At 41.5% G+C, this 19,291-nt stretch overlaps 1 protein-coding gene across 1 annotated transcript in view; it reads left to right on the top strand.

The window, feature by feature from the left end:
- Nucleotides 1–19,291, top strand: part of ITGA9 (integrin subunit alpha 9) — a 225,011-nt gene that overhangs the window by 46,359 nt on the left and 159,361 nt on the right. Inside the window, exon 15 of the mRNA XM_017822886.1 lies at nt 4,341–4,501. Within this exon, the coding sequence (XP_017678375.1) occupies nt 4,341–4,501 (161 nt within the window). The remainder of the gene's footprint in view (nt 1–4,340; nt 4,502–19,291) is intronic.

Here is a 19,291-nt window from a genome sequence, read left to right as displayed (position 1 = left end):
AGCTTTCAGCCTCTTCAAACCATGCACTTCTGGGTGACCAGGACAACTAAAGAGACTGCTGCATCTCTGTGCATCAAGGGCTGCTTCTGCATTCGTCCCTGAAGGAAAATGGAAGTAAACTTGGCCCACAGTCTGGATAATTTCCTCTACAATAATAACAACAATAATAATACTGCCATTATGAGAAACAGGTGAATTTTAATGGCTATGAAAATGAAGGGGTTTGGTCATTTGACTAGAGTTAGGCAGATACGTTAGAAATTGCTTCAAACTTTCTCCTATACTTTTCATTTCAGATGTGCATCGCTTGTGTGTTGATCCGTTGCTAGGGTAGTCCTCACATCCCTAATACTGTTGCCTGAAAGACTGGTGCAGGATTGTTTGACAGTTTCGCTCTATTTGAACGTGTTTCTAGGACTGAAGTAACATGCCTAATCCAAAACTTTTTGGAAGTGGACTCTCCTCTTCTTACCTGTGTGCAGCTGTAGTTTGGTGCAGGAGTTTTATTCTGTCTGCCTCTTATTTTTCCAGTCTATTCAGATGCAGGCAAGTCAGTGTTACCTTCAGAGTGCGTCAGAAACAGGCATGCTGCAGGAATGTGTTCAGTGTATGGAGCAGCGAGGATGGCTCCCAACTTAGAGCCAGGGACAACACTATGAGAGAGGATTTGAAACAAGGTTTGAAGTAGTGGGAAAAAAAAATCATTTTGGAAGAGGATGGAGGGAATATCCTATATATATTCTCATTTTCTAGGGTATTTTTTTTAATACTGAAGAATTTTCTTTGCAAGCTAAGTTCATGAATTATTTTCTCCTTGAAATTACTGGCAGAGGCACCAAAGAAACACATTCCTCTTCTGATGGCTTTTTGTTATTATTTAGTCATTTCTTCATTTTTTTCACATGCTGCCCTTCCCCTTGCCCCCCACAAATTGGTACTATAGCTAGTAGTTTAACAAGCACTTAGAGATGTGCTTGTTCCTGCTGAGCATTTTGCCTCCTGCTGTTTGTGTGGTGTGTCATTATCTGAGTGGGTGAGGATGGGATGTGCTGAGTGGCTTAGAGTGTGTAACCCCTCCATTAGTGCAGTCAGCTGTGATTTCCGTTTTAGCTTGAGGGATACCATGGCCTGATCTTAATCTCTTCTAACTCCTTACTGCTTCAGGGCTGCCATCAGCCGTCAAGGATGATTCTTGCATCGTGAGTACATATATGCCATTTAGGATGAAAATCCACTGTAAAATGCCTGCTGCCATTTACTTGGTGCATCTCTTACTGGCTGGAGTAATTCACCTGGTCTGCTGGGTGGGGGTACTCTTGTAGGTATGACCAAAAATTTCTCAGAGCGAGCTGTTATCGAAGCTTTTAGCCGTTTAACTTTAGTTATGGAAAAGGAATATTCATTAGAAGAATTGAGCCCTTCTGAGGTCATCAAACCCATACCAGAGTTTTATTTCGATTGTATGAAGTTGGGTGGGTAGATCCCCAGAAAACAAGTGAGAAAACTTGCTTAAAGCTGCTGGACAAATGTTTGAAGGCAATACCTGGAAGAGTTAATTTGCTGCAAAAAACTTGCCTCCTGTTCTTCTACTGGAGTGAGCAGGAGGAACTTAAACCACCAGCAGTGATAAGTTTGGCCAGTTATCTCCTCATTTGGGTTTGCTTTTAGGAAGCAACAAAGCTAGGGAGGGCAAAAAAAAGTATTCATGATATTTCAGTTTTTCCACTGATATGACTTCATTGAATACAACATAGAAACAAGTTGTGATAATAAAGGGGAGGCAGGGAACTGTACTGATTGGACAGTGCCTGGGATCTTTAATCAGAGGCCTGGTGCAGGCCTCACATTGGGATCCCTTTCCATGCCTGCAGTGAGGAATTGTTCAATGTTGCTAATACGTCACACTATCACTGGAGACTTTACAAGCCTCCCTAGGCACCCCTGCAAGCTCTGCAGTCCTTTCTTCCTTTGGCCCTCCTCCTTTGAAGAGGGCTGCATCTGTCCAGAGGGCTTTTTGCCTCTGTGTAGCAAAGCCTGGGTTTGCTAACATGTTTTCTTGTCTTTAATTTTGTGATATTGGTGCAGATCTTGGCATTGCTTGCATGTATATGCATATGAGATCTTGAAATAAAAAGGGAGACAGTTGGGGATGGGTGTGGGACACCTCAAGAAAAGAAAAAAAGTTTAGGATTTTAAGCAAGCTAAACCCTGTCTTTCTGATAAGGTGATGCTTTTTAGTAGGACTGAGTAAACACCACTTTAGTGAGAGTTTTTGGTCATGAGCTTGTGAGTTTGAAATATTTTCAAGACATTATCTTTCTAAGCAAGTTATTCTACCAAAAGTGAACAAAAAAATGTTCAGGTGAAGCCCTGTGATGGTAGTTAGGCTGATTCCCCAGTTATGGCTTTTCATACCACTTAAGGTTTGTCTGGTTGCTATGCCCTAAGCTTTTAGTCAGAATGCAACACACTGCAAATGAAGTGAAGCTAGTTTGAATTTTGTGAGTTTATAAGTGTTCACAGAGACTTTTGTGCCAAGAAGGCTAAAAGTGAGAAAGTTCGTGGGTTGAGATGAAGACAAGGTAATCATCTACAACAAAGTGGTTAGGGTGCAGCACTTTCACCGCTGCGACTCGGGTTCGATTCCCAGCCCCCCGGGCAGATGGAGCTCGTTAGCCCTGTAAGGCAATCCATCTAAGAGAAGGTCACTCTAAACAAACCTACGTCCTGAGACCCTCACTGCCACTGTCCAAGCTTGCTCGGCCCCGGCAGATGAACCTCAGGATTAAAGGGTGGGCTCAGTTCAGCGCACGCTGTGTCTCACCTAAAAAAATCCACTGCGCAGGCTCGAAGGGTTAATGACCTTTCCCAAATCTTCGCTCGCGAAGACTGGCCACACACACTTCCTCATGAGGGGAGGAAGAGTAACAGGCTCTGATCTCTTCTCAGTGGTGACCAGTGACAGGACCTGAGAGACTGGCATGCAGTTGTGTCAGGAGAGGTTTAGGTTGGATATTAGAAAAAGGTTCTTCACCCAGAGGGTGATTGGGCACTGGAACAGGCTACTCAGGGAAATGGTCACAGCACCAAGACTGTCAGAGTTCAAGAAGCATTTGGACAATGCTCTCAGGCACATGGTGTGACTCTTGGGGGTGGTCCTGTGCAAGGCTAAGAGCTGGATCCTTGTGGTTCCCTTCCAGCTCAGCATAGTCTGTGATTCTGCAATAGGCAGAGCAAAAGCCAGTGCACACAAACAAAGAAAAAAGGGAATTCATTGACCACTTCCCATGAGCCGTCAGGGGTACAGCAATTTCCAGGAAAGCATAATGGTTACTTAGGAAGACAAACATGGTCACTCCAAACGTCCTCACCTTTGTCCTTCTTTCCCCTACTCTATATATTGAACATGATGTCATATGGTATGGAATATCCCTTTGGTATGTCCCAGCTGTGTCCCCTCCCAACTTCTTGTGATCCCCTAAGCCTACTCACCGGTGAAGCAATGTAAGAAGCAGAAAAGGCCTTGACTCTGTGCAAAGCACTGTTCAGCAGTAACTAAAACATCCGTGTGTTATCAACACTGTTTTCGGCACAGATCTAAAGCATAGCCCCTTACTAGCTATGGCGAAGAAAATTAACTGTATCTCAGCCAAAATCAGCACAGTACTTCAAGTAGCAAATAAGTTTTCTTCTGGACACAGACACATCCAGTGACATAGCAACTGATTGTGTTGGAAACAAGATTTACAAAGAGACAGCTCGTAAGTCTTGGGATATGTCTTCTATAAACTGCCAGGGATGTGTAACATTTAAGAGGGCACTGCTGAGTGCAAGGCATTGACCTCTAGTTAAGGTATAAATGCTGTGACTGCAAATCAAAGAAAACAATTGTCAGGAAATGCCACATCATAGTTTACATTTGCATGGTTTGTGTTGTTTTAGAAGAAAAACAAACTTGAAGCTGCTGCTGTTGTTTGTGTGGTTTTGCTTTTTCTGTTAGCAACATAGTTTAAGCATCTTCTGGGGTTTTTTGTGGTTTTTTTGGTTTGGGTGGTTTGGGTTTTCTTTTTTTGTGTTAAATGTGCATATCTAGATGGATTCTTACCATTTCCTGCAGGAAGGATGGGCTGGGAATAATAGCAACACAAAATGTGGGAGTACATTAGTAATTGGATTTGGTTTTATGTAGCCACGGGAAAGTTAGTGATTGATTGAGGGCTTGCAGGGGTTGACCTTTCTTCAAGCACACTAGGAGGCAACAGGGTCTATTGATAGGTGGCTAGAAAATAACTATTGTTCACTGACATCCTTTGTTTTCTTCTTCTTCCTTTTTAAAACAGGTTTGAATTATAACTTGACTGCTGATGTGGCAAAGAAGGAAAAGAGCCATCAACCCAGAGTTTACTTTGTGACTTCTGGAGAGACAGCAGGACAGATCACAGAGAAGTTACAACTGTCATATATGCAGGAAAAGTGCGAGCATTACCTAGCATATGTCAAGGTCAGTTCATTCCTGTCCTCGTATTAGCCTTACTACAAGTGGTGCTGCTTGGCCTCATATGTTTCATTTCCTGACAGGTGGATGAAACTGTTTGGGTGGAAGCTCAGAACTTCTTGCTTGGCATCATTTGTCAGTCTGAGTAGTATCAGGCCTTCAAGACCTCGTGCCAGGAAAATGTATTTTATTTATGTTTGATCAGGCAGAGGGGGTTTCTTTCTTCTTTTGCCTTGCTTTGTTGTTACATATGTCATACCCAAGGAGGTAATGTCTTGTTTTGGTAGGAGCAGCAGGTTTAGTGTTTAGTTTTGTGTAAGGTCTGACTGCACAAGAGGTTGCTGGCACACTGTGCATAGGAACGGCAGAATAACATGAGGTGTGCAATGAAGTAATTGGGCTCTTGGATTTGTAGAGCCCTGTGAATTTCATCTGGGCTTGAAAGCAGCAGTGGGATAACTTAATTTCACCTGTGTCATGGTCCTAGGGATACAGAAGGTGCTTTCTAGACCTGCTGAGACAAAGAAAGGTTCTGTTTTTCCTGTGACAAACTCTTCATCTAGGGCTTGCTAGGACTGTAGTTATCTTCACTGGGCAGCTGTTGTTAAAGAAATGTCACCCAGGTGCCATTTTGTTTTCAAAGTAAGCACAACAGAATTCTTCAACACTAAAAATCTATAGAATGGACTTTAAAATTATGTAGGAAGGACATTTATCTTTTAAACGACGTATGTCTTACAAATACTAATCTGTATCAGCATTCATTACATACCCTCCTTACTGAAGGGCTTATACCTGTAGATGAGTGTGACTTAAATCAGATGGATATCACTTGACACTGTCTTGTTTTGAGAATACAGCATGCCCAGATTTCCGAAATGCATAAAGTTTTCCAGGAAGCCTCTTTGTACCTAAAAACTGTGAGAACGGGAGATAAAATTAATCCTTCGACTTCATCAACATTTTGTGCATGGCTGTTGAGAGAAAATAAAATAAATAAAGGGACCAAGGAGGAAATGCTGTCCTGTTGTGTGGATATCAGGGAAGAGATTAGGTGTCTTCCATGGCTTTTTGTTTCTGAACAGCCTTTACTTTCTGCTGTGGAAAAGCTTGTTGAAGAAAATGTAGACCTAAGAGATGACCATTACTTAGAAAGTATGTCTCTGAGTTTACTGATTCTGGTCTTTCTCCAATGAGCACATCTGGTTAGATTTCTGTGTATTGAGTTTGTATGAAAAGGAACCATATGCCTTCCTATCTTAATCCTATAGCCCAATAATGACTTCTTTCACACTAGCTCTTCTTGTAGTTTTTGGATACTACACAGAATTCATTAGAAAGCTACATATGCCCAAGAAACTCTTTAAATAATTGTAACATTTTTAACTGATTATGGGAATGCAAAGGTAAAAACTATTTTTCTGGAAAATTCCTGGGAAATTGTATTTTTATAGGAAAGAGAAACATTTAAACGTGTTTAAAAATACCAACAACTTAAAGCAAAACAGCTGTTTAACAAACAAGGCTACTGGCTTTCCATGTGAAACAAGCAGCTATTTTTCACTGTTGGAAGAATAGCAGGAAATCTTTGTTCTTGTGAGAGAGAATGCAAAGTAATGAAGAGAGATAATCCCTGTGCTTTCATTGGAAAGGTGATATGATCCACAAGACTACATGACATCAGAAGCATCAAAGAGAGCCCTACACACTCTGCAGGAGTGGAAATGATGTCATGATCTTTCACTTCTATCCTTAAGTAGCAGCTAGTAAAACAAAACCCCTGAAAAACAAAATAAAAAAAAACCCTTCACAAACTCCAGCCGGCATTCTCCTTGATTGCATAGATTTGTGATGGAATGGGTGATAAAAGATGTGGGGTTAAAATATACAAAGTATTTCACTTTGGCTTTCCTTTTCCCTTTTATTTACTGTATGCCTGATGAATTCCCTTCCATGGCAAATTGAGTTGTTTGCAGTTGCATCCTTGATCTGTTCTCTTTGTTATTGTTTATTTGTGTCACTGCTCACAAATGGGTTTATGTGGTATAAGGATGTCGGTTCTGCACTACCTGCAATCAAGGATAGATCACGGACTTGTGTGTGACCTCACGTGCTAACTTTACAAACCCTTCTAGGTACACAGGGTGTCCAGTCCAAATGGAACCTAGCAGAGCTCTGTGCATTATGTTAGATAAATGCAAGCCTTGCCAGGCCTTGCTTGATGACATTGTCTCACCAACGTGTTCCAGTATGGTGGAGGCACAAAACAGAAGGACTGAGAAAAGTCATTGAAAAAAACAGACTTCTGCAAGCTTTCTGTGATTTTTGATAGATTTGATCTTGAGAGACCTCAGTGGAACTGAACACTGAAAGGGTTGCAGTCTTCAGATAAACTGACAGGAATACTAATTTGATTGTTTTGCAATTGATAAGTGTCGATGTTTTGAGCATGAGTCATTTCCTATTTGTGATTCCCTTTCAGGACAGGAGTTACTGTTCTTATCGCTGCTACTGAATTTGACTATTAAAGTCTGTATTTCCTCATATCTGTGTGACTAAGTGGATCTCAGAAGATTTGTAGGATACATGTAGCTCAGAGCTTGATCTTGTACAAGGCAGGCTACTAAATTAGTACTCAAGTTGCTAGAATTATGGTAGTTCACAAGGAAACATGTTTTTCTTTTGAGACTTCAAAATATGTTGCATTTGGTTTTGTAGTGGATATAGAGATGTAAAAAAGTTATATAGTTTTATGATTCTTTTGCACTTTTTTGTTTTGCTTGCCTACCAACACTGGAACCTGTTTGGTGATTTAAAGAAACTTTAATTCTTTAGTATACATAGGTAGTTGTACCATTACTCACAGACACTCAGGTGTCATTTTCAAAAGCTGCATTTTTTTAATACATTCAGTAGAAAATGGCTGCTAGTTGAGAAGTTCAGAAGAGTCACTGGCTTTCTTGTGTCAATGCATAGCTGATCCCTGCTGTTGCTCAGGAGGTGCTTCATTGCTTGACTGTTCCTCTTCCAGCTGTCCGGGGACAATGGTGCTGACACTACCCTCCTTCGATTGTGATGAAACTACTAAAAGGTGTCTATCAGTTTTGCTGGAGTAAAAGGAAGCAAAGTTAAATCTGATTAGCTTTTTTTTTTTTTTTTGGTAAAGGGATTTGGTTTTTTGGTATAAGGAATGGCAAACAAAAACGTGAGAAAATGGAACGTCGTATAAGAGGAAAAGCAGAAGTTGCAGAAGGACATAGAATCAGAGAAGATTAAGAAAACAAATGGATTTTGAGTCTTTACATGTGTCTCCTTAATGTCTGGGCATGCAACTGAAATGCAGAGTTTTCTCTTGGGAACCGCTCTTGTTTGATGGTGTTCAGAAGACTTCTGCTGTGTGCTTAAGAGGTTCTGTGATCAAGGCAGTAACTCTGAGGAAACATTGTTTCCCTTTTCCACTAACTGCCCTGGTTGTTTTCTGCTTAGTGGGCTCCCCTAATATTTAGGATAGATTTATCTGTGGATAGGACAAGAGAATTTGGTACAGATGGCAAAGCACATTGTGCTGGCAGATTTATGCAGGGTCAAAACATCTTCCTTGTTTTATCACAAAGGTATAATGGTGATGATGGTGAAAGCCCCTTTTAGAATTGCTACATTTATTAAAGAAGCATTGTCTGGTTTCTTACCCCACTGTGGGCCAGCTAGCTGGGCTGCCTGTTGCTACCGCACACTGCTGTCTGTGTGCAGAGTGAATGTTGTAATAGCTGCAAACACCATTAGCAGTCCTGGCTCGTGATTAAACCAGACCATTTATCTTGGTGACTCTGTGGTTATTTTAAGCGGTTTTATGTACTCATTGTATTAACTCTTAATGGATCCAGCTCATGGGAACGATGGGGCTGAGAAGTAACAGAGGAGTGGCTTTTCACAAAGGATGTAGGTGAGTAGCACGTGCTGTGTTTGTGCAGGCAGATTTGGAATAAAATACTGCCTTTTCAGCTGAAATTGCACAGCTGTGCTTTGTTCATTGTTGAGTTCTGTAGCCAATTTGCGTTTTTATAAGCACATTTTTGGTCTTTGCCATGCATCACTGAAGATACTCTGGGTTGCTGATCTTACACAAACTTCATCTCTCATGCTCGCCAATTTTAGTCACTGTCTGTGGTCACGTTTGTTTCTCCCTCTGTAGCTGTTTGATCTCATCTGAGAGGGATGCATGTATTAAAAGCTTTTATTTGTAATTCATAGTAGTCTGGCTTTTTTCTAGAGTCTGGGTAGCAAAGGATTTGACCTCAGTCATGTCTCATGTAGAGATGGTATCACCTTGATCATTTTTGCAAGATACACTTCCTTCTGAGAGTTGTCTGCTTGTGAATTAACACCTCTATGTATAAGTTTGGCTGGTGGTGTTACAGGTAACACTTGAAGCAGGGACTGCTTTCCCAGCAGCAACAAACCACGAAAACTTGGTCTTGATTATCTAGGATTTCACAGGGTTTGGACCACTTGGCAGAGAAAGGGAATGCTGACCTGTTCCAGCCTGCAGCAGGAAGTTTGTCATCACTGCAACATGAAAGCTACTGTGTAGTTTTATCAGAAATGATGACTGCAGTGTGATTCAGTGCCAAGAGCAGAGGTGATATCTTTGGGCTTTTTTGTTTTTTCTTGTTTTGCAGGACTTTTTTCTACCCTTTTGTGGGGCCAACTGGAGAAACTGTCAGCCCCAACCAGATGCAGTCATAGCATGTGTGCCGCCTTAAAGGGTTGTGGGATAGGTGGGGTAATCATGAAGCACAGGAAGGGGTTTATTTACAAGACACATTCTTTCCAGAACAGTTATGTTTTCCAAAACTGCACAAAGTCTGCTCGTAATCTGTTAGCACAGGCTGCCTACCCTTCAGCAGAGAAAAATAAACGTGTTTTAATGCATAAATACAAATAAAATTAAATAAGTAGTATTTTTTTGCTTCCTTGTTCTGTAAAGTGATCAACCATCTCCTTTTGGATACATTCTGTCTGACACTGAGTAGAACTGATGTCTCACCTTGAAAAATAAGCCAGGGAGAAGAGATCTGCATTTTTTCCTGTGTAGCTCATACGGGCAAGGAAAGAACAATGGTTAGCTGCATAATTCTTTTCATTGCCTCTTAAGTACAGGGATTTAGTCATACCAGAAAGGGTATTAGTAGTCAGTAACATCTTTGAGCTGAGCATTAACTGTATCAATATTTAAATACTGTTAATGACTATGGAGTTGTCTTTGGCTTTTCCAAGGTTTTCCAAGGTTTTTGCAAGGTTCACCAAGAATAAGTAAGATTGTCTTTCGGGGTGAGCTTATAATCAAGATCAAAACTAACCTGCAAAATGTGACCAAAATGAAGCTGCCAAATATACCTCCTTTCAAGAGGGGACCCATGCTGCAAGTATTAAGTGCTGTGAGGTCTCTAAGGGCTGATAGTGCAAGTTATATCAGATATTGTGCTATTAACTGTATGGGAGCTCTTTACTGGGCAGTGTAGCTAGAGAGGTGTGTGATAGCCCAAAGGCTCTTATGTCCTGAGGCCACTGGGTGGTTTTCAGCTGTGAGCTGAGGTAGAGGTTTTGTCCAGAAGTTCTCCTCTACCCATCTTCCTAGGTTTTTTAAGAAATAATTTTTATTTCCTTTTCTCACACTTTTAGATAATGTAATTAGGTGAGTGACTAACTCCAACCCATCTGGTTGGAGAGTGTCTTTGAGTGTTTTTTGCTCTATGCGGAGCTTCTCCATTATAAAAACAATGAAACAAAAAACCCCACAAACATCCCATTTCAAGTTTTAGCAAGATAACTGATTTCATTGAAGTTCACTGTTGCTCTCTGACTTTTGCCAGCATGTATAAAAAAGGCCAAATATGTTGTTCATGGCCCAGGCAGAAATTTTGTTGCTGTGGTGGAGCAACCATCAGACAAAGTGCCTAGTTAATCACATTTATGAATCCAAGCAGAGATTTTGTATTCCCTAAGTGAAATTAGTAGCATTTTAAATGAGGCTCAGTCAATAGACTTACAGCACAGGGGCTCATTCTGCTTTGCCTGCCTTTTTTAAACTGTAGTGTTCCCTGCTAAAGCCTAAAGGGATGCAAATCTTTAATCTTGAGCCCCTTGATAAAACTTGTCCCGGTGATATAATCTGTAATGGCAAAGAAATCTAATTCATTTTTTCAAGTAGAGTCTCTCAAAAATGCATATTTCTTAAGTTTTGACAGAGCTGAGAATTACTTTTACTGCATGTAAACTCTTAATGAAGCATAACACTTCACTGCTGCTCTTATATATTCAGTCACAGACATATGCCTGGCTGTGCTGTCTGCCCACTGATGTATATCTGTCTGATCCTGTAGTTTCTCAAGAAGAGATTTCATTTGCGGATTAAAACCTTTTGGAGACTCAGGAGGGGCAGATTTAGCCCTAGGCAGAGCACAAAACTTTTAGGGAGGAGGTTCTCAGAGGGCTGGAAGACCTCCTATGAAGACAGGCTGAGAGAGCTGGGGCTCTTCAGCCTGGAGAATAGAAGGCTCTGGGGACACCTTACAGCAGCTTTCCAGTACTTGAAGGGGCTTATAAAAAAGAGGGGAGTGACTTTTTACACAGGCAGATAGTGATACAGCGAGGGGGAACTGTTTTAAACTAAAAGACAATAGGTTTAGATTAGAGGTTAGGAAGAAGATCTTTACTCACAGGGGGGTAAGGCACTGGAACAGGTTGCCCAGAGTTGTGGATGCCCCATCCCTGGCAATGTTCAAGGCCGGGTTGGATGGGGTTTTAAGCAACCTGGTCTAGTTTAAGGTGTACCTGCCCGTGGGGGATGGGTGGTCGGAATTGGATGGTCTTTAAGGTTCCTTCCAACTCAAGCCTTCCAATGATTCTTTAATATCAGAGTCCACAGCTTTGAAAGGCAGTCCATTTGTCTGAAAGAAGTAATTGCATTTCCCAGTGATATCACTTTTGGGAAGTGAATGTCCAAATAGAGATAAAAGAGGTGTTGTACTTTGTGCTAGGAAGAATAATTTCAAAAGGCAGATAATGGTGTATAGGAATATTTTTGCTTTCGGTGGCCCTGCTGGTTAACCAAACAGTTTGTTTTCTCAGGTGGAAAGAAGCAGAAGAGAAGGCAACACTACTATTTTTGAAACTTTCTAACATATTGTTTGTAGAGAGTGATAGAAACTAAACACATGGTGGCAAAAGTTTGATTTAAAAGTGTATTAGTACTTCTTTGGGACAAATTTACATTTAAGGGGAATGCTTGAGTATTGCTGCAGAAAACTGCAATAGGGAACAGCTTGTTTGTCTTAATGGTTTTCCTATTTAGAGCACATGGAGGAATATCAGTCTGTGCGGTAATCTTGAAGACACGCATGAACACAGTCGGCTTATCCCGCCCAAACTGGGAAGCGCCTAAAATTATTACTGTTTCCTTTTGCTACCCTTAGGAAGGAATGAGCAGGGCATTTCATCAGGAAACATTGGAAGCAACTTCCAATAGAAAACTCTCTAGGCTAAAGAGAAAACAATTAATTTTGCTGGCTGTGGCTTCTGAGTATGTTCCAAATCTATAACCTTCTCGTAATCAGAACAGAGTCTCCTGGGAGACTCTTACAGATGCTGTGTTTGGTTTGGGTGGCAACATATGATGCTAATCCAGTGCCCTAATTCATGCCAAAAGTGCCTGTCAATATGTTTGAAGAAATGTGGGAATAATAGCTTGTAGGCATAGAGCTTTTTTGGCAGAAAATGCCTTTTTTCCCTTTCTCTTGATACTCGCTACATAATGTCAAATGTGGAACTGAATTAATCTTGAGCTCCTGATGTCCAGAAACAATTGAGGAAAGGTGCATACTCTGTCGTGTTACTTCACCCCCACATACCAGCCCTTACATATGCGGTGGGGTAGTTACAGTTGGTATGGTTGTGCTGGTGATCAAAAGTTAAATCCTTGTTTATAGACTTGCAGTTTGTTGCATATTTTTATTCGTCAATTCCCCTTACAGAGCTCTGTGACCTCTCCTGGAGTCCCAGTTACTTTAGGGAATGTTTAGTATTATGTACTGTCCTACACTAGCTGTTTTCTGGAGATTTGAAATAGGTAGTTATCTGGGAGTTTGAATTATTTCCCCCTTGCCCACAATATCTTTGACCTGATGTCATATCCTTAAGCTTGTTTCCTGCCTTTATACAAGATGTCCTTATGGATTAGATACATGAGGCAAAATAGGTTGTACTTCTGCACTTCAGTGTGTTGTGATTTTACAATTTTCTCCCATCAAATGTTTGTGTTACAAAGTGATCACTGTGATTGCTTTCAGTGGTTACTTTTGCTTGGAAAAAATGGTCATCTTTGACAAAAGCATACTTATGAAAGCCATCCTCAAAGCAGGGAAGTAGTCAAATTTTAGGAATATGTGCAATTTGATTTTGAGGGTTTCTTGCATCTTGTTGGTATCCTCTGACTGGGTCGGTGTAATGTGCTGTTTGTTTTCATCCAGTGTTAACATTGGTATTGCTGCATGTGAATTACACAGCTTTAAAAGAGCAATCTTCAGAAGGGCATGTTGTAAAGGCTGCATAGAACATAATTAATTAATGGATTGATTCTTGAGCAAAAGCTCAGTGTTACGGCACGAGAGAGATTTCTTTGATGAAATTCCACCAAGAACATAATGTAGCAACTTCAGTGTTTCGAAGAAAATTTCAGCAGAGGATCTTCTAGTCTGCCACTTTTTCTGCCTAAGTTGCATGTGTTGTTGTTGATTTCTCATATGTAGCACAAGTAGTTTCTTGTAAATAAAGTCGTTCTTGAAATTATTTGTGAACATATATCTTCCCCGTGAAAAACTGAAAAATACGTAATAATGAATGGCTTTTGCATGTCTTTTACACAAGTTGGTTTATTTCCATCTTGTTGTTCCAGTTATTTTTAATCTCCATTTATGAATTGACCTTGAATATATTTTACTCCATAATATCTGAAATTGCTTAATGCTATAAGGCTAGGACTGGGTGATAGCCTGCCTGTTATAACAAAACATAATGAAAAGGGAGAGAATCGTGTAAAGCTTCATATTGTTTGGGGGGGAGGGGTGTTGATGGAGGGGCACGGACAGACTGCTCATAGACCAGTATGATTGGCAAAATGTCGACTTTATTAGAAGAAAGACACCTTATATACTGCTTATGACACTCAGACGTGTGATTCTTCTTCACGTAGCATTGGATACATAAGGAAAACATACTTTGTTGTACGGTGCTAATTGGATCACAACAGTTGTCCATAGGAGATGAGAAAACTTGTTCACATGCCAAAAACTCCTCCTTGACCTTGGCAAAAAGCCTCCTTTGTTCTAGCCTCAACACTGAAGCCAAGTTAGCTGCCTAGTTGCTTTTTACTGTCCACACCCAATTATGCCAAGGCAAGGCTCACAGAAATGCAATAGAAATTGTTCACGCATAATCTCAGTTCTCCCAACAGAGGGGGGAAATGGACCTGGGAGAAGACCTAGGTCTGGTGTTAAATTTTAGGCTGAAATGTGAAAGTTAATGGTAAGTCTAAGGGAATCTAATGTAAGAGTAAAGTAAATTTATTACTTCCTTCTGTTGGCACACGTATTGCATCACTTAAAACTTCCATAGATGACAAAATAAGTTAAAAATACAACTGATTAAACTTGTTATAACTTGGTAATTTTCATCCTATTAGCAGATACACAGCTGTTTATTTGACAGGATTGACTATAAGGGAACTGACATTAATAACTTTGATGAGAAGAAAAGAATGTAAGTTGAAACAGGTTGTGTCTTATAAATTTATATATTCTTTCACATGTTTTTGACCTGCTAGGATATAGAAAGCAGCAAGTGAAATGTACCATTAGCCATGAAAAAGCAGATTTAGTAAAGTCAAAATGCATAATTGTCTAATGGAAAGGCTTTAAAATCTCTTCCTTGTAAGATACTAAGCTCTATCACTAGGAACGCAGATTTGGCTGTTGTGATCTTATTCAGTGAGCTAGAAAGGATGCCAAAATTGAAAAGCTTGAAACTTTTTATTATCATGCAGCAACATAATAGCTCAAGCTGTCTGTCTCTCGGAAGGGACCCTGAACAAAGGAATCCCTGGGCTTTGGTACTCTTACAGTCTATGCATCCATTCCTCATGTGCTTGCTTTTCACACCTCTGACATGTGCCTTTTGGTCCAATGGTGATATTTGGTCTAGGGTCTTGTTTTTCATTGGGTTCTACAGACTCTCTTCCATGGCCAGCACCACAAGTCCGCTTCTTGTTATTGTTTCCTCATAAGAATTTTATTTATTCAGAGAAAAGAGGTAGTTTCATGCAACTGTAACAGCTATAAACTACTTTTAAATCATTAAGCAGATCACTGAATGGTTCTGAATTACCCTTTTGGTTATGCGTACTGGGAGAAATGACTGTTTTGTGCCCTGGTAAAGTATAAAGCCTGACAAATTCATATGGTATCAATTTTGTATAAGAAAATATTACCCCAGTGAAAATGAGTGAGTTCAGTTGTCATTTGTGGTGCATGACCCCCCCTCTCCCCCCCAGAAGCCACTTGGTCAGGAAAGGCTGCTGGTTTGCTCTCATTCATGAGCTCTGCAATTCATGATGACGGGGAGGCTTGAGCCCTCCAAATGTAATTGGCAACCCACAAGCTCCCTGTGAATTGGAGATGTCAGTGAGCATTCACCCCATCCACTGCCTGATTGCAGGAAGGCAACTGGAGGAGGTGGTTTCCATTTTCTTGTGTTACCAATGTGATTGTTTCTATGAAAGCTGCCCCTGTTCACTCTCAAATTGCAGCAGCAAAATTTATGAGTTGAATTTGAGAAGCTGAGCCCCAGAGTGCAGCCAGGTTTGGGAGCCTTTCCTGCAGTCTGTGCTGAGACAACACAAAACCTGCAACTCAGCCTCGGCAATAGAAATCAATGGCAAACGCTATCCCTTCAGTGAGAGGTGAGGATCTTGCCTGGAGACCAGAGCAGACCCTGCTCACATGACAAGGTATTTTCAAAGCCTTTCCTGAACCCACTAAGTATTTCTGGCATGGGAGAATGGTTGAGTGTTTAAGCTAATTGGGATGGTGCTTCTACCTCTAGTATTTCCGTTCCTGGTAACTGCATTGGGGCAGCTTCTGCTATCTGTATCTCTGCTTGACCAATACATATGTAGTCAGTTCTGGGAAAACGCATCCCTGAAATGGAGACACTGCATACAACTGTGCTGTGACACTGGTTTTAATTTGTCATTTCCAAGAACTTGGACAAATCCCACAATTTATTTTTAAACTTTATATAAGCAATGTAAATATTTGTGATGGTTCTTTTTTTCTTTCATTACTATTCTGAAAACAATCTTAATTTTACCCTGCATTGTTCCTGTTGGTCTTTTTTGACATTGTCTTGCTCTCCCACTCCTTCTGTAACAAAATGATCTACTGTTCTGTGTTGGTTGAAGGCTGGTGGGTTCAACACAAGGTTGCTTGCTTCAGGGAATGAGCAGAATGTTTTTATAGGGTTTCTACTGTGTTCCCCTTCTGCCCATCAAGAGGGCTCTCCAAAAATCTAATGTTTCTGACTGCATAATCTGTATGTATCTTACTTTTGGTGTTAGTGCTGTCTTTTTCATTTTGAAAGGAATGCTCCTGACTGCGGCTCTTGAGAGCTGCATGGTGAGCAGCCAGTTTTGTACTCAATACTTAAAAATTATTGCTGTTAGTCTCTTACTCTTCTAAGCATTTACCTTATGCCTGTCTCTAATTCTTTATTGTAGCAATTTTTATATTTTCAGCCTTGAAAATGTTGCAAAGGCAATAAAGGTATGTCCTAGTTAGGACAGCTGAGATCAGTTCATCATGGTATGGGTATAACCCAAAACTGTGTATTCTATAGCCTTCCATGCCATTACCCAGAAACTGTTGTCAATAGACTATTCACACCCTCCGCCCATAGAGCCTGACTCCTCAGGCTATAAACTAGGTGTTAAGAGGCCTGTGAGATAAGAGGATGCTCTTGTCCTCATACCCTTTATGGAAGTCCCCGCTCTGAGCCTTTTATGGAAGTCCCCGCTCTGAGCCTTTTATGGAACTCCCCGCTCTGAGGGAAAGATTGACCATTTCTGCCTGAACTGGGGAATATATAAACCTGGAGTTTCAGAACTTTTGCAACCACTCGTAGGATCCAGAGAAGAAGACTGCAGTTCATCGCTCTCAACCTCAGCTGGACTACAATCACCGCTTCTGACCAGACTGCAACAGCTCTCCCACCAGCAGGTTTTTTCCCCTCTCTCTTTACTTTGGACTCAAGCGGGGCCCAGGGAACACCACTTTGTTCATGCCCCAGGGTACTGGGTTGTACATGTGGGTTTTGTGGGTTAGGACCAATTGTTTGTGTGATTGTGCTTGCTGTGTTGTTTTAATAAATTGTTATTCTGACTTGTGGTCTCTCCTTTGAGTTGAGTTCATTTCCCCTGCTGGTTGACTCTTAAACCAGCACAAGGTAAAATGCTGATTAGTAAGGTTCTGTAGATTTCTATTGCTTTTTTGACTATCAGTACTGTTTGGGAGTAACTGCTCCCACATATGCCAGAGACACAGAAACCACACGATTCCTCTTTGACATTGTGGTGGTTTGGACCTTGGTTTTTCCCCCAGAGGCTGAAAAGTGGTAGACCCCAAGGGGTGGAAACCCCTGGAAGTTTTGAAGTTTTGCCCAATGGGCGCTCCTGCAAAAATGTAAACATATCGCAAGCTCACCGGAAGAGATGAGTGGTAGTTTGGGTTGTTGGAGAAGAGGTGGCCATGTTGTGAGCCACGAGGAAGGGGCTCGGAGCCCCTCGGGGCCACCGGGGCCCCCCAGCCCCAGTTGGGGGCTACAGAGACTTGGAACAGTGCTAGACTGGACTAAGTGTCTGTAGTATGCCGGGAGATGTTTTCTCCATGGGCGCAGAGCAGCAGCCGGCACTGACCAGAGAAACGGTGGCACAGAGCCAGGACAGATAAGACCTGAACCAGAGAAGCAACAGAGACATGCAGCATTGCAGAAAGGACTCCTGGAAAGGGAGAGAGAGAGAGAGAGAGAGAGCAGCAGAGCTACAGACAGAGTTTGGGGTAAGACTGATACCAGACCCCAAAACTCCCTTTGGGATCCCTCTGAGAAAAGAGGGAGATGGACTCCTATTTTGGAGAAGAGTTTTAGACATGCAGCACCGGAGAGAGAGAGAGAGGAGCTAAGAAGCTCAAAGACGTCCCGGAGATGGACCGGGACGGCCAGATGGAATGCAGAAGGGGTGACCTTGGCTCCCCCCTCGCACTGCTGCCACAGTGGCAGCCCAAGAACAGGGCACAGAGGCCCTGCAGGAGCTTTAGTCTCCTGGAGATACCAGACCGTCACGAAGACCCCCTGCGTCTCGTGATATGACCGTGGTGAAACGACCTTGTCTGGGGTGACGAAGCCCATGGAAGACCCCTTTGCCTATGTCAAGGGGGCCGAGGGAGCTTAGATACCTCCCTCGTGAGTGCTGGCAGAAAGCCAACCACAGCTGCTGCATGGATGAGAAGAAGAAACCTGCTGCCTTGGAAGATACTCCTGCTGTTCAGAGACTGGAAGGGATCTGTCCTTCTTTCCCTCCTGGACTTTTATTTGGAGGGGAGAAGAGATCTGGTCCATTGTAAATACATATGTCATGGTAGAGATATTGTGATCGTGTGTATAATGTGATATGGTACTTATTTGTACAGTCATTGTAATATATTCCCTTTCCCCCATTTGGAGTCTGGTGTGTTTTGTCTGGAAAAACCCATCTCACATTAGGTTGAGATGTGGGAGGGGGCTAGGACTAGGGAATTGGATTTTTGGGGCTATCTCAAACCATGACAGACATCATCTAAAATGTATGATATTATTGAAGTGCAACAACTCATTTGTTTTTCATGATGATATTTTCTAAAATCTATTTGTCTCTTTAGTGATTGGTTGAATCAGTCCAGGATTTTGGATCACGAGCTGTCGTGATCAGGGACCACCTTTGGTACAGACCCATGTATAAACGGCAGCAGTGTTCATGTCTATAAATAGCCAGGGGGACAGTCACCATGATATATGAGGAACCTGTAAGGTTTGGATGTTTGAAGGGTTGTTTTCGTAAAGTAGACATCCTCAATATAATCCAAAAGAATCTATTAGCTCTCTGAATCTTTTGAAAGAGCAGATTTAGGCTGGATGTTTTCCTCTCTTACATTTCCCAATTGTGGCTTGCCTGTAGATGTATTGTAGGGGCGTTTCTGAGAATGTATGTACTGTCATCCTACTAGTTCTAGTCAGAACCAGAAAGAAAAGAAAGGTCAGAGATAATTAATATCTTACTAAGAAAAAGAAAAATGCAAAAATTGAAAAGGCTTATGTAAAGCTTTGTATATGTGCCATATTTTTGATATAGCTGCAGTCTTTGCCATCTGAACAGTGCAGTGTTCTGCAGGTGGCTGAGAAGCAGGAAATTAAATAAGTAGGTGTGAAGAAGAAATGAAGAGCAGCAGTGGTATATCTTCATGGCTAGGCTTCGCGAACGAAGATTTGGGAAGGCTCTATCCACATTTGTTACAGGAGCGCTGGTGGCTTATGAGGCCAATACGTGACAGACATATCCAATTGCAAAAGGCACAACAGAAAGACTCCTTAGATGGTGTATTCTGCAAAACACGGTTCTTTCTGCGTTGCCTTTTCTCCTCGAGAGTGATCCTG

The sequence above is a fragment of the Lepidothrix coronata genome, unplaced genomic scaffold (genome assembly GCF_001604755.1).
Source record: "Lepidothrix coronata isolate B3197 unplaced genomic scaffold, Lepidothrix_coronata-1.0 Scaffold3, whole genome shotgun sequence".
Lineage (NCBI taxonomy): Eukaryota > Metazoa > Chordata > Aves > Passeriformes > Pipridae > Lepidothrix > Lepidothrix coronata.
This window is presented reverse-complemented; position numbering and strand designations above follow the sequence as displayed.